The sequence below is a fragment of the Betta splendens genome, chromosome 17 (assembly GCF_900634795.4).
Source record: "Betta splendens chromosome 17, fBetSpl5.4, whole genome shotgun sequence".
NCBI classification, from domain to species: domain Eukaryota; kingdom Metazoa; phylum Chordata; class Actinopteri; order Anabantiformes; family Osphronemidae; genus Betta; species Betta splendens.
The window spans coordinates 9419681-9433294 of NC_040897.2; the positions used below are offsets into that span (position 1 = coordinate 9419681).

Sequence of the window (13614 nt, forward strand, 5' to 3'; positions counted from 1 at the left end):
TACGGCACCTAGAACTAGAACCGTGGTATTAAAGTTGGATTTGAAATCACTAAGAAGTCCTTCCTAGTTTTTGTTTTTATTTGATTTTATTGTTCTTTATTTTAATTTCTCTTTCACACGAATAATGATGTTGCAAAACTACAAAAACACAAACAAATATTTATCTTATAAAAGATTAACTTGCTGTGTGACTCCACACCACAACTCATGATTACTCAGGGAGGAGGATGTTTTTCTTTATGCTTAGAGTAATATTTCATATAAATATCCCTTTACTTTGACATCAAATATCAATTTATACAAGAAAATATTTTTGTTACTTCACAAAAAACCCTGAGGTTCTGTTTACAGTAATAATACATGTGTTCCCTTCGGATCACATTTAAGTTGGGGACCTCTGTCCAAAGTCAAAGAGCTCTGCCTCCTTCTCCTTCCAGAAAGCAAAGCTGCGGTCAATATATTTACAAATGTCTTGGTTGTTGAAGCAGGAGAAGTCTGCGTCCCTGCTGCTCTGCTCCTGACTGGCAGCTTGAGCTACTGGAACCCCTTTCGGCGATGATGAAGAGGAAGGACGGTGGCATAACCCCGACTCCCCAAAGAAGCTCATTTTAACATCCTCGAAGCCGTCGCCCCACTGCCGCCTCCCCGCCTGGATCTCCTGCAGAACGGCTTTGTGGAAGTCTCTCACCGTCTCCCAGGGGAACGTGCCGACATGGTCAAAGACTTCGAAGCAGAGGAGATGCCTCATCTTCCTCTCCTCCGGCGACAGCTCCTCCTCTAGGATGTGAAAGTATCCCAGCATGAAGAGGTCAAGGCTCAGGTCATCGTAGCGCACAGCCACACCATCTACTTCAGGCAGGAACTGCTCTGGGGAGAAGATGACTCTGGAGGGGGGTCTCTGGGAGTCAGATAAGGGCAAACGCTTGGATGCACGGTTGAGCCCATTGCTGACGTCCAGCTTATGTTTCCAGGAGCTCAGGATCTTGTCCACTGCACCTCGCTGTTGGCAGAACTGAAACATGGAGCTGATCCTCGGCTGAGGCGCCGCTGCCGCCCGACCCGGTTCTGCTTCCTCGCCTCGCGTCCGCTTCGCGGCTCGAAGGGAAATGGCGTACGCCGACCTCTTCCAGTGGCTCAGGAACAGCAGCACGATGCGCTCCTTCCTCAAGCTGGTCGTCTCCACCACAGGCTTAGGTTTGTGGTCATTCTTCTCCCTCGGTGAAGCTTTCGCCCCTTGGCCTCCTGTCACAACGCCAGCGAAGGGATAAATCGCTCCGATCTGACCCTCAAAGTTGTTCCTGAGCTCTCGGACCGACACCCCAGACTGCTGGATCTCCCTCTGCACCCTCTCTCTCTGCATGGCGCTGTAGCTGTTGGTCTCCAGATGGTAACTAAAAGCAGACTCCATCCCTATGTGAGGCACTCTGCATCCACTAGAGGTCGCCGGCATCGACCCTCGGCCGCGTTGCGACGGCCTCTGACGTAAATCACTTCTTGAACTATCCTTGACCCCGCGCGACCCGTTCACGTTCTTCTCTGTGCCTTCCTCTGGTGTGGTCCGGCTCAGATTCGCCACCAGCAGCGACAGACCCTTGACGAGGTCCGAGACGCGGCCGCACAGGACCGGCAGGGCCGCGTGCGTCGCCCCGTCCGCGTTCATCTGCTGCAGGATTTCCTTGTTGAGGGAGATGTTGACAATGGGATCGGGTAAAATGGCCCTCAGCTCGTCGGTCAGCCTGGTCAGCTCCTGCTCATAGGCCTGGCAGCGCTTCTGCAGGGAAACAGCCTCAATCTGCTGCTGCAGGTAAATCAGGTCATGCTCGGTCAGCAGCTCACCGAAAGGCCCCAGCACGGCATCGTGGGTTTGCGAGTACTTCCAGCCGTCCACTGATACGCAGTCCCTGGAAATGTCCTGGAAGAGAGACTTTTAGCAAAGGCTTCTGTCTGACTAACATGTTGCAGCACCAGGTGTCACAGTTTGTACCTGTCCCCTCAGTTCTTCTTCATCCTGCAGTCTGGACTGCAGCTGCCGCACCATCACCTGGCGCTTCCACTCGGCGATGGGCCGACCCGCTTCGTCGTGGGTGGGCACCAGGGAGTCGATGTCAGCCACGATCACGTCCGCGGGCGGCGCCTCCTCCAGAACCTTTTCACTGTCAGGCTTCTGTCAGCGGTAAAAGATAGAAGACAGTCAGTGACGCCGCTGGGCTCACAGAGGTCAACACAATTTTAATCCCATGATCTGACACCTGAATCTGACTAACGTTACTTGTACATTACTAATGTATTTAACCCTAGAAACTGCCTGAACTGTGTTTTTTTATCCAGCTCACCACTTGTCCAGTGAACACTGCACTAAAGCCAGCGTGTCTCAGAGACTTGACGGACTTCATCCGGGACATCAGGGTGAGGTCCCGCTGTGGAGGCTTCAGATGGTTCAAGGATGCCACCACTGAAAACACAAAGAATAAAAGGTCAAAGGTCAACTTTGTTTAGAATAGTAACACGTAAAATTCATTTTTTGCTTCATTATGGTCATGCTATCTTCTCCTCTTATACTAAATGCACATATGTGATCTCCTGTTGTCGTTGGTCACCGGAGGAGGCCACTTGAATATGCTGGATGGAGCCTATGGTGGCCTTTGTTGAAGTGACAGCAGGGTCCATGGGATATGAGGCCGGGTGGCGAGGCAGAGGGAGCACCTCCTTCACCGGCTGCTGGACAAACACACAGCAGGCTTCTGTATTACTCTACTCTACAGTTTCAGGCTTTTTCAAACTTTTTTGATGAGTCAAGATGTCGGTTGGAAATAAGATCTACGCGACTTGTCACCTTGGTGTTTTCCATGCTGACTTCCATGCAGCTTATTCCGAAAGCAGATGAAGCTCTTCTGTCTGAAAATGGCAGATAGGACAAAAGGAACCAAATGAATCAAGCACAGTCCAAGTAATGGTATAAGAGAATGAGGTCATGCGGTGCTGGGGTGGGAAACTATGATCTGTCCCACTTGTTTTCCATCTATCCCTATCTTTCCATCTGTCCACTGCTGATTACTTGGATCAAATGTGTGTAGATACCATCTCAGATGAGGGTGGAGCACACACACACACGCACACACACACACGCACGCACGCACGCACGCACGCACGCACGCACGCACGCACGCACGCACACACACACACACACACACACACACACACAGTCAATATGAAGCACAGATCGTGGCACTTGGAACATAAACAAGAAGTGGTGAAAGCCGACTCCGGGGAGTGAATGTAGCGTAGCCCACACAGGGTGCAAGAGAAAGCATGTTAGAGTTTGGGGAGACATGATATCCTGCTTCAGGTAACCTTACTGATTCACAGGATTTTTTCACAGGCTCCATGCCATTCAATAGCCCAAATACTCGCCAAATTAAATGCACTCTGCAGCGTAAGAGGCCAGATGCATTCTCACTGGTACAGTAGCTCAGTGAAATGTTAATGTACACACATATAGTCACTAGTTTAGAGAGTTCAATACACATATAGCATAAGTATGCATTATATTTTTTAAACAAACGTTTTATTACATCTGCTGCGTCACAAATGTTTTGTTGGTTGTGTCTTATCCAGCACATTCCAGAAAGACAGTAATCTAATAATAAGAGTAATAAAAGTTAGACTTTCTTGCTAGGTTACAATTTAATACCATTAACATTAAATCTGATTAGTCATATTTTACATTTAAATTTGCAAATTGTTTCACTAAATTGTTCTAATGTCCTAATATATATTCAACCATCTTTATAACATGTCATTACAGTACTTACAATCTAGTCCTGAAACTGGAGAACCACCAACTCTGCGCCAGATGAAAAATAAAATCGTGGAAAAACTGTGTATATTGATTTTTCTTAGGGAAACACAGGAAGAAGGACAAAAATCCAGAGGTTGTTGTCTCTTCGCTCGGAAGCAGCCAATAAAAAGTAACAGCAAGAAGCAGCATCACCTGGACCCAAACCTCAGACAGGGGGCATTCTTCACGTGCATAATTAAAGAGGTGGGATAAAGTAACCCGCACCTGAAGGTATAGGACGGTGGAGCTGCGGATGCACAGCGTGTAGGCAGCACCGTCGGGTGCAGCCGGCGGAGCAGGTGTCACTGCCTGTGTGCACGTGCGCGCCTCTCAGTGAGCTCAGGTAGCGGCTTCACACTCGCAACACAAGATGGCAGTCACTGGCGCGAGCGCGACTCCTAACGTCATTAAAACGTCACCCATTTGACAGAGTCTGTTTCTACGGCTCAGGTGTGATGATGTGTTTGCAGCAATGCAGATATGAGTATATGAGGCTTGTGTGTGTCTACATGTTACAGTATAAGTGTATTTGTGCACTGTAAATGGGCTAATAATTAATATAACAAATATTCCTTTCAAGAACGAGACAGTGCAACTGACATCTGCTTCTGACTAGAGATATGGAAACACTGCACATATTAAATATTAAACATGCATTTTAGAGAATCTTTGCATTGTTATATAACCCCAGTGCCTGATGGGAGGTACAGTAGCTGCCCCTGACCAGGGCTTTTGTGTGGAGCCCAGTATTCCAGCCTCTGTTAGGAGATTAGTGTGAGAGGCCCCGCTGCAGCCGAGCACATGGGGAGTTCAGAATCAATAATGGAGAGCAGCGCACGACAGACGGAAACAATTAAAATGACACTTAGGCATTAAAGAAGTTTCAACACTAATTTATTTATTCGCCTTTTTTATCTTCACAACTTTAGTTACGTGTCCACAGACATGAGTAGGAACTCCAGAACACTCAAGAGATAAACGTGAGCACTGAGATTTAGACTTCATCACAGACTGGGCCCTGTATCTGCTTCTGTCGAGCCGCTCAGAGCAAAAGTGCCAAACTGGGGATCATTAACGTGGTCCATGACAACCATCTCACTCACACTGAGCTGAAACGTGCAAAACTGATCCCCCGTCGGCACCTCGACCTCTGGGGCGACGCGTGACCAAGCAGCAGGCCTGTTATTCTTATTCATCATGGTATACAAGGAAGAGAGAGTTAATATCATCTGTGTGATGGGACCCAACACAGAAAATCTCCATTTATATACAAGACAGAGCCAAGAGGAAGGTTTCCAGTTAGTCATTACAGGGATCATGAATGACAATACTTTACAAGCAGCACTTCGGGGAAAGCTGTTGTCATTAGCAAGCGGTAAGGCAGGAGAGAGGGACAGCGGAAGGTAAGCGGACCCGCATGCGTCGATCCAGAGCTATGACACATAAAAGCAGCCAAATATGAATGAATCAACGCTTCAACTATTCATTGGCCAGTGCACTAAAGCCATGTGTTTTTAAGGTGAGACCCTGAAACTACTAGGGCTGGAAGCATTGCTGGCCATCCGCCAGCTGCAACTTAAACACTATGTGATTTGGTGCAGTGCTAGTGGTGTGATTGCAAAAGCAAAAATGGCACAATGTCAAAAGAGGGCCCTAATGGTTTCAACCCAAAACCATACATTCTTATTCTAAATATTATATATATAATAAATAAAGATGCTTTGTGCATGAGGTGAGAACACACTGAGGAACATAACGCCCCCTTTAAAACATTAAACTGTCTTCTGTTCCAGCAGACAACATGTCTTTTACATATATCTATAAGCAGTTCACGAAACAAAGCTGATTGGATGACAAAGATGACCCAAAACAGTGAGAAACACAAGGTGTAATCCCAATGAACACACGGGAACCACAATAAAGCCACAAGATGTAAAAACCAAAGTAAAAGCCTTTCAGAGCTTCTAGAGGTTTGAACGCATTGGGCTGCTCTGCTCAGCAGGTTGTTCGGCCTGTGGCAGAGAGACCTCAACGCTGTGTGTGAACGACCGCACGGCTGGACGGCCATGTCTTTGGAGGAAGTCACACTTATCTCTCTAGCAAAGAGATGCGGGTCATTTTTCAATTATTACAATTAAAACCTTCATGCTTGGGGTCATCTTTGTAAGCTTCAAAATAACAGACAGGTAAAAGCTTCCCTGAACACAAAGTCGTAACAACGGCACAGCTATTCAACATGTCTCTGCACAGGATGTCAGATCTACAGTAGCAGCTACAGTACAAAAGCCTTCTCAATGATAATGAGATACACACACTCGACTACCACCATTACAGGCTATACCCATGTATTAGAGCATCGCTGATAAAATTCACTTAGCGTCAGTTAAAAAAGCCTAAGCTATTTGTTGCGTCCACTATCACTCTATATAAGATGCTAAAAGTCTTGACGTCACAGACGATGAAGGAGCGACAAGGAGGAGAAGAAGGGGAGGCACTATCTGGTGCACGGACAAAGCAACTCTTCCAACGGTTGGGTCCAGGATGGTCGGAGCGTGGAGCTTGGCTACGGGAGGAGACGCTGACTTACTACACGTAGCGTCTCTGCTGCAGACAGAGCAAGCGCTTCCTCAGTAAACATCAAACACATCTGTCACATCTGTTTCTCTGCGTATTTACGGCACCATATAAAACATCTCAGGTGGATTCGGTGACTCATTCAATTAAAGTTGGACCATTCAACCTTCTTAGGGACATGTGCCCGATCGTAGATGTTGAACTATTCGCTTTAAAAAGCTGTGCGTGAACGACACAGTGGACAAACTCATATGACAAAAATGACGCTTTGGTTAAAACAACTGTGTGAGTGATTCGAGACATTAACTCAATAAAGACAATAAAGTGCCATGCATCAAGAGTGCTCTGTGTTTCTTTTCACACGTACGTAACAGCGCTGCAAACCTACAACAGCGACAGTAAATCAGGTTTTTATTCACGGGCATATGCACGAGGCATACTGTAAAAAAAAAGCACATACCAAGAACAAGGCAAGGGCGTGAGCATCTCTCCTGGTGGTGGTTATTTTGCCTTAGTCTAGCCAACGAGCCCAGTTTTCATCAGAAGGAGTTGAAACACAGACGCAGCTTCACCCACTCGTCCCTCATTTGCTACTTTACAGGTAAAATGACCCATCGCGTGCCAGGTATCTGCAGCCGAGCCAATACTCGATGCCGTCGAGCACCAAGCCGTTTCACGCTGAGGTAAATGTACAGTTGGTGTATGACGGACGCACGTGGAGCCAGCGTCCCTGCACTTTACACACGTCTACGCAGAGAAAAAACGCTGAGCTTCCCCCGCTCGCTCGCTGGTATTCAGTAGAAATGAGCGGGGGCCTCTTTCTGCTTCCTACAGGGAGGTCGTCTGCTCGTGGACCGTGCTTTTCTACATGTAGAAATCCAAACTAGTCCCAAGGCCCAGCAGCGGAAAGAGAGCGAGCGAGCGAGCGAGAGAGAGAGAGAGAGAGAGAGAGAGAGGGAGGACAGATCTAATTATAGCATTTAGCTCGTTAGGCTTTCCTATGTGTTCTTCTAAAGGTCAGGAGGGAGCACACCATGCAGGGTCTGAGGTGTCAACTGCGAAAAAAGGGGTTCAGGATGAGCAACTGAGTGATGTCATACAGAAGGGGAACTAAATGCTCCTATGTATAGGTCGGCTTATACGGTCGCTGTTCCGCAGAGCAGGATGGAGATCTGAGAGTTTCGATTGTATTGTCCGGTTTGGTCGCCGTCCTCCTCCGGGGTCATTCGTCTCTCAGATCCTCTGCGCCGTCGCCACCGGCACGGACTGGGCCGACTTCCTGCGGGAGAGCTTTGACCTGACGACAGAAGACAAAGCGACCGGAGTAAGAGACATCGTCGCGCGCGTGTCTCCGTTGGAAAGCGTGAATCCACTTTGTCCTGCTTAATTTCACCCGCTGGGGCTTTAGAACGACTCGAGCGTTAATCAAGCCTGAAACGCAATCTGGGGCTGGGTTTAAATGAGCGCGACGCCACTGCTCACCTGATGGAGCCGGCTAGCAGAGGGTTGAACGCGTACAGCCAGTCGTGCATCTCCTTGTCGTTGGTGGCCTGCAGCAGTATCCCGCGATGCTCGGTGCACACGGCGAACGTGTTGGGGGTCTGGACACACAAAGTGCACCGCGGTCAGCCGGGCTGGTCACTTACTCAAAAGCCCGGGGCGCGTCGTTGCTCGTACCCGCAGCAGGGTCTGCTTGTCCTCGCTGTACTCCACCTTGGCGGACGACAGGTTGATCACGGCCCTCTCCACGCTGTCCCGCTCGCTGCGGTACAGGTAGACGTAGGGCCGGCGCACCACCACGTAGCGCCGCACCCAGCCGCTGGTGTGGGGCTCCAGGAAGTGCAGGTAGCCCTTCTTGGACACGATGGGGCTGCGCGCGACGAGATGCAAGAGATAAAAGGCCGAGCTAAGCAGAATCAGAGTTGCCGTTGTAAAAAGGCGGTGACGTCTGACCTGACGCGAATCTCCTGTATGTCTGGAACAAAGGTGCACCCTCTGAGGACTTTCTTCCTGTCCACTGGGCTGTACGGGTCCAGGTCTGGGGTAGAGGCTCCAGAACTGGGCTCAGCGTGTCTGCACAAATCCAACATGGACACAATAAAATAAAAGAAAATAAAATGCTTAGGTGTCTAATAAATGATCACGTGCATGAGGTTGCAAACCTGATGTCATAGTGTCCCTCCACCAGAGAGGGGCAGGTGGAGGACGGGGTGATGGTGCTCAGCCCAGAGGACGACGAGTCTCTCATGAGCGACGCCGACATCTCCGAGAGCTGCGAAACACAGGCGCACGGACGCACGCACGCACGCAGGCGACGAGGCACGCAACACGAAGACACACAGAACACAACGGCAGGCGATTAAGCACGTAGCACGCGGACACGCGTCCAGAAAACAGCGCAGTCACACATTGGGCCTTTTTCTTTTCTAGCAGAGCAGAACCATCGCTGAACCACTGTACTCCTCATTATGGCTAAGAGCCCCTCACTCATCGTGGGTTAGAGTAGACATGCAGGCGTAACAGAGGGTTAGTCGAAGCCTCGCAGCCTTTAAGGACAGTAAAGGATGAGGTTGGATGAATAGTGAATTAATAGAAGGGGTAAAATATGAGGGGGGGGGGGGGGGGGGGGTCTGGTCGGAGTAAAGCAGCAGGCCGAGGTCACTATTAAAGTGTTTGTTCTCCTGCTGGATCAAACAAGCACTTTATGAGTGATAGTTAACCCAGGTCTGCTGAGTGGAAACACAAAAGGTGCGGGACCTTAACGTTCAGGGTACAGCGGTAGCGGGCAGGTTCTGAGGGGTTAGCGGGCCGGGTCACGGGGCCTGGGCTGGGGCTCACCTTGCTCTCACTGGCACTGCTGCTCACCTGGCTGTACTCCCTGTTGAAGGTGTGCATCAGCAGACGCAGACACTGCAAGAGGAGCGCGCTCGTGTTTAGAACCAGATGGAGACCGTATCGGATCATACGTGAGCTCGGACAGAGGTTCCGGTCACCTTGGCAGCCAGCTCCCTCTGCCTCTGGTTGGGGCTGTCGAGCGCAGTGCCGCAGCTGCCGCCGCCGCTGCTGCTGCCGGGGCTGTGACCGAGGACGGGACTCTTTGCGAAGTCGCCGATGTCGCCGCTCTTGCAGAGCGCGTCCTGTCCCGCCTGCAGAGTCGCCTCCAGCTTCTCCCTCAGCAGCAGGTAGTGCCTGGTCTTCTCCACCTGCAGCCACAATCGCAGCAGTCAGCCAAAAAGCACCAGTGCACCACAGGGGGTCGCCTTCCGTGCCGGTTCCGGTCTCAGCCCACCTCCTGCAGGAGGCTGAGTTTCTCCAGCTCCCACTGGTGGTCCAGGATTAGGCTGTCGCTGCGGGGCCTCCACCCGGCCAGGTTCTCCTCCCCTCTGACGTACGCCACCGAGGTGTCCAGCACGCGGCGGCGGCGGCGCTGCATGCCTGCACACCCACAGCAGCACACGCTCAGTATGTAGAGCGCCGTCTAGCATTTACCGTAGCTTGGCGGATGACGCTCTCACCTGGACTCCCATTGTCTGCCACGTAGCACAGGGTTATTTCATAGACGCCTGTTACGCGGTTGCTGCGATGGAAAGAGATAAGACCTGAAACCTGGCTCTTGGAAAAGACAGCTCGTTAAATGTTTTTGTGCACGTGAATCTACGGATCTGAACCTCTCCGAGGGCCGGAGGCAGCCGGTGCTGAACAGGTTTCTGATGGAGCGCGAGGCTGGCAGCTTGGTGTCCCGGGAATAAAACACCATGCAGAAGTCTTTGGTGATGACTGTGGGCTGGGTGCAATTCTCCATCTAGGTAAACATATAGAAAAAAACAAACCGATAAGAATCTGCTCATGTGAGGGTTTTTAGGGGACAGTTGTGGCATTGCATGGACTGCCCAGCACCTCTAGATAAGCAGAGAGGGTGATGTAGATCTTCTCCCCGTACGGAGTGACTCTGTTCAGGAGCAGAGAGTTGTGCATGGAGCTGTCCCACGCCGCCTCAAAGCGGTAGAAGGTTCTGAAAAACAGAAACGCGATGAGCTATGAGAGACGAGCGCAGGATCAACCCACGGGCCGCTTCTCTTCGTTTTGCGGAAATAATAAAATTATAAATATGAGTGTGATTTGTACCTATGATCAACTCCCAAGGAGACGCTGCCATTCAAGAACAAAGAGAAACACATGAGTTAGAAGCTTTTAACTGCAGGGGTTAAAAGTTGAAACTCGGCAAACAATAATGGACCATGCAAGCTGAACTGAAGGAACTAAAGTGTGATCATAAGAAGCACATTGAAGCAAAAATGATGGAAAATCTACTCCAAGCAGTGGTTTTGTCTAAATTATGAATCGTGGGCTTTTAAATGAATGAAACATGCGTACTTGTCGTCGTGCTTTGGCCAGAAATATCCAGACGACAGGATGTTCAGTGAAAGGATGTTGGGGTCGATGATCGTCTCATCAGCCTCTGGTGTGTTTCGGATACGTCCTGATTAAAAGAAAACAAAGTCAGAGTGACAACACGCTACGATTACAATGTTGAGTGGCCATAGATTTCCTCCATTACTCACCGATAACCAGCTCCTTCACCTCCTTCCACTCAATATCATTGCCTGTTTCGTGAGCGATAGTGACCGTGATCCTCCTCTGAATGCCCTGTGGACAGAAAGGCAGATTATTACTGCAGCTCCAGTTACGAGGAACTCATTCCTTCCAAACAAAACAAAGTCAGACCTGATGTAAGAGGAAGGTGCCGTGGCAGGGCATCCCGCCTCTGTGGTCGACAACAGCGGGGATGTAACTGCAGACGGAGACGTGGAACGTAAGCGTTCAGGTTTGGAAGCCAGAGTTGAAAACGGGTGGAAAACACAAAGGCGAGACTCACTCTCCGTTGGCCTCCAGCTCACAGATCTCAAAGAAGACCATGAGGTCGTACTTGGCGTGACAAGGTCCCGCAGTGGAGCGGGTCAGAGTGCTGAGCTTTGTGGCCGGCACTAAAGAAGTGGAATGAATGAAATGGGTTCAGCAAGTTGACAATATTGTATAGTATTATTTTACTATTGATCCGTTCTTAGCAGTGATATGTTCTTACTGCTCACCTGGTTTGGACAAGGGCATCACCCTTGGAAACTGCCTCCTGGAAGGTCTCAGTGGACTGTGAAACCAAGACGAGTGTTTAATCCAAAAATCGTAAATAGTTTGACTGGTACTAAGGGTCAACTTTCTCTCTGACCTGATCAGATCTTTGCACAGCGGAGGGAAAGCCTGTTTCTGGTAGTGGCCGAACACCTCGAAGACGATGGGCTGGGTCTTAATGTACTCCACGAAGGATTTGGTCACCTCCACGGTGATCTGGACAACAACAGGGGCGTTAGAGTGGCTGCAAGTAATGGCTCAAACCAGCAGGGGGGGCAGAGTGGGCTGCTCACATTCTGGACATGGTAGAAGCCCAGCGGAGGTCCTCTGCCCGTGTTCTTCAGCGGCTCGGTGGAAAAAGCTTCGTCGTGGCGGTGAATGAAGCTGGACGAGAGCGAGCACAGAGTTAGAATGCAGCATCGGCTGCGAATGGAGCACAACGGAGCTTCGAGCGCCGCTGTTCACTCACTTGAACTGGCAGAAGATGTCGGCGTACTCGGCGGAGATGCTGGAGGCCTGCAGGACGGTGACCCTGAAGGTGAAGGTGCTGCCGACCTTCAGGTGGGACAGAGCTTTCTCTGGAGACAGGTCCAGAGGGAGGTCCAGACCCGGGCCTAAGCTCTTGGTGGGGCTGTGGGGAGGCTCCAGCGAGGCTACAGCAAACAAAGCTAGTCAGTGGGAACATTAGCAAAGGAATTTAGCATCATAGCTCCATCTTGGAGCTCAGGTCTCTTTTACCTGCGCAGGTGTTGTTGTTGACTTCGTCTGCGGTGATCCCCACGTCGGCATTCTGCCCCTCCCCCTCCACAATCCGAAGCTCCTCCTGGGAGGTGTTGGAGTGAGACAGGCTGCCAGGACACGACTCCGTCTGGAACTGAGGGAACGCAGGAAACCGTCAGCGCTCACACAACTCCAACACTACAATATTCATTAGAGGTTACGATACTTAATACCTTCTCAAACTGTTTGTCCTCGAAGGAAATCTTGGCAGTGCCTGACTGCCTCACGCCGGAGCCGTAATCAGGCGCCTCCTCGTCGGCTGAGAAGAGACAGAGCGTTAGCGCCTTTCCAATGACTTGTTCACGCTGTCTGACCGTGTGCGGACCCTGAGCGGTACCTGAGATGGCCTGCACAGCCACCCTGAGGAAGCCCTTCACCTCCCCTTTCTCGCTGACGATGGCGACGCGGTGCACCAGGGGAACGGGGTACAGCAGGTTGCTCAGGTACACGAACGCCCTGAGGAGAGGAACCGATTGAGTTTCGACGCAATAGAAGGGCTAAAATGAACACGGCCTCCAGCGCCCGACGGACCTGCCGACCAGACGGAACCACGGGAAGCGGTCGTAGAAGGGGTCGCCTCCGGTCAGGGCGTGGTCGCAGTCCTCCACCGCGCTGCTGGGGAGCTCCGCAGCGCGGTCGTACATTTCCCTCATCAGGTCCAGCCTCTGTCTGCACGGAGCAGCAGGAGACCCATGAGGACAATGCAGGCCATGCACCTCACAGACATGGATCTGCAGCAGCAACTGGGATAAGCATCGTTTCATTTGAGGCACCTGAGTTTTTCCAGAGTCCAGTAATGTGTGGCCCCGTTCTTCTGATCCTGTACTTCCACGGCTACGATGGTCCGGGGGAACGGTCGGCGCTCCCGGTCCTTAGCCTCGCTGGCCGGCAGCAGGTCGGGGGGCAGTGGTGAGTAGAGAGTGTCGGTCAGCAGGACGAACTGGAACTGCACCTGTTCAGGACACAGCACAGCAACATGAGCGACCTGAACACAACTGACCCGCACGCCGGACGGTCCCTGAACGCCTCACACACACAACACAACAGAAGGAAACGCGGCGTCCCACCTTTTTCTTCAGCTCTACGCTGATGGCGTTGGCCTCCTTGAGGAAGATGGCGTTGCCCCAAAGTAAGTCCCTGAGAGACGTGAACTGGTAGAAGCGCCACTTCCTGAAGGCCCACAGAGCCAGCTCGGTCTCGCGCTTCGTCCACGGCACTGCAGGGCAGGAGACACGCTACAGGTCAGTACCTGAACACAGCGGACGGGATGTCTGATGAGGAAGCACGAGCAGCCA

At 50.9% G+C, this 13614-nt stretch overlaps 2 protein-coding genes across 8 annotated transcripts in view; both read right to left on the reverse strand.

Moving 5' to 3' along the window:
* Nucleotides 1–78: 78 nt before the first annotated feature.
* Nucleotides 79–4572, reverse strand: espnlb (espin like b). Its single transcript, XM_029132306.3, has 5 exons — nucleotides 2834–4572; nucleotides 2598–2715; nucleotides 2334–2452; nucleotides 1985–2164; nucleotides 79–1912 (listed from the first exon to the last, which is right to left on the reverse strand). The coding sequence occupies exons 1-5, from the start codon at nucleotides 2858–2860 to the stop codon at nucleotides 383–385; spliced, it is 1974 nt and encodes a 657-aa protein (XP_028988139.1). The 5' UTR covers nucleotides 2861–4572; the 3' UTR covers nucleotides 79–382.
* A 143-nt stretch (nucleotides 4573–4715) lies between these two features.
* kif1ab (kinesin family member 1Ab) overlaps nucleotides 4716–13614 on the reverse strand; it is a 16177-nt gene continuing 7278 nt past the window's right edge. For 4 of the 7 annotated variants that reach the window (XM_029132265.3, XM_029132263.3, XM_029132266.3 and 1 more), the window contains 26 exons: nucleotides 13387–13535; nucleotides 13093–13271; nucleotides 12851–12988; nucleotides 12657–12775; nucleotides 12493–12578; nucleotides 12278–12413; nucleotides 12009–12192; nucleotides 11833–11923; nucleotides 11637–11755; nucleotides 11503–11558; nucleotides 11289–11397; nucleotides 11138–11204; nucleotides 10975–11059; nucleotides 10787–10892; nucleotides 10538–10561; nucleotides 10310–10424; nucleotides 10081–10214; nucleotides 9928–9989; nucleotides 9702–9847; nucleotides 9406–9615; nucleotides 9251–9322; nucleotides 8575–8684; nucleotides 8366–8485; nucleotides 8090–8282; nucleotides 7895–8013; nucleotides 4716–7709 (listed from right to left, as the gene is read on the reverse strand). In XM_029132265.3, the coding sequence (XP_028988098.1) occupies nucleotides 7646–7709; nucleotides 7895–8013; nucleotides 8090–8282; nucleotides 8366–8485; nucleotides 8575–8684; nucleotides 9251–9322; nucleotides 9406–9615; nucleotides 9702–9847; nucleotides 9928–9989; nucleotides 10081–10214; nucleotides 10310–10424; nucleotides 10538–10561; nucleotides 10787–10892; nucleotides 10975–11059; nucleotides 11138–11204; nucleotides 11289–11397; nucleotides 11503–11558; nucleotides 11637–11755; nucleotides 11833–11923; nucleotides 12009–12192; nucleotides 12278–12413; nucleotides 12493–12578; nucleotides 12657–12775; nucleotides 12851–12988; nucleotides 13093–13271; nucleotides 13387–13535 (2993 nt within the window). In that variant the 3' untranslated portion in view covers nucleotides 4716–7645. The remainder of the gene's footprint in view (nucleotides 7710–7894; nucleotides 8014–8089; nucleotides 8283–8365; nucleotides 8486–8574; nucleotides 8685–9250; nucleotides 9323–9405; nucleotides 9616–9701; nucleotides 9848–9927; nucleotides 9990–10080; nucleotides 10215–10309; nucleotides 10425–10537; nucleotides 10562–10786; nucleotides 10893–10974; nucleotides 11060–11137; nucleotides 11205–11288; nucleotides 11398–11502; nucleotides 11559–11636; nucleotides 11756–11832; nucleotides 11924–12008; nucleotides 12193–12277; nucleotides 12414–12492; nucleotides 12579–12656; nucleotides 12776–12850; nucleotides 12989–13092; nucleotides 13272–13386; nucleotides 13536–13614) is intronic. The other 3 variants (XM_029132264.3, XM_041067985.2, XM_029132268.3) reach the window with 1 other exon arrangement.

Bases quoted from the DNA above. Each gene is read 5' to 3' on its own strand.
- espnlb (XM_029132306.3), bottom strand. From the start codon at position 2,860: ATGGAAGTCAGCATGGAAAACACCAAG. The intron at 2,453-2,597 runs GTGACCAACGAC...TTGTGTTTTCAG, and splicing joins TATTCAAGTGGCCTCCTCCG to TGGTGGCATCCTTGAACCAT. The intron at 1,913-1,984 runs GTACAAACTGTG...TCTCTCTTCCAG, and splicing joins AAGAAGAACTGAGGGGACAG to GACATTTCCAGGGACTGCGT.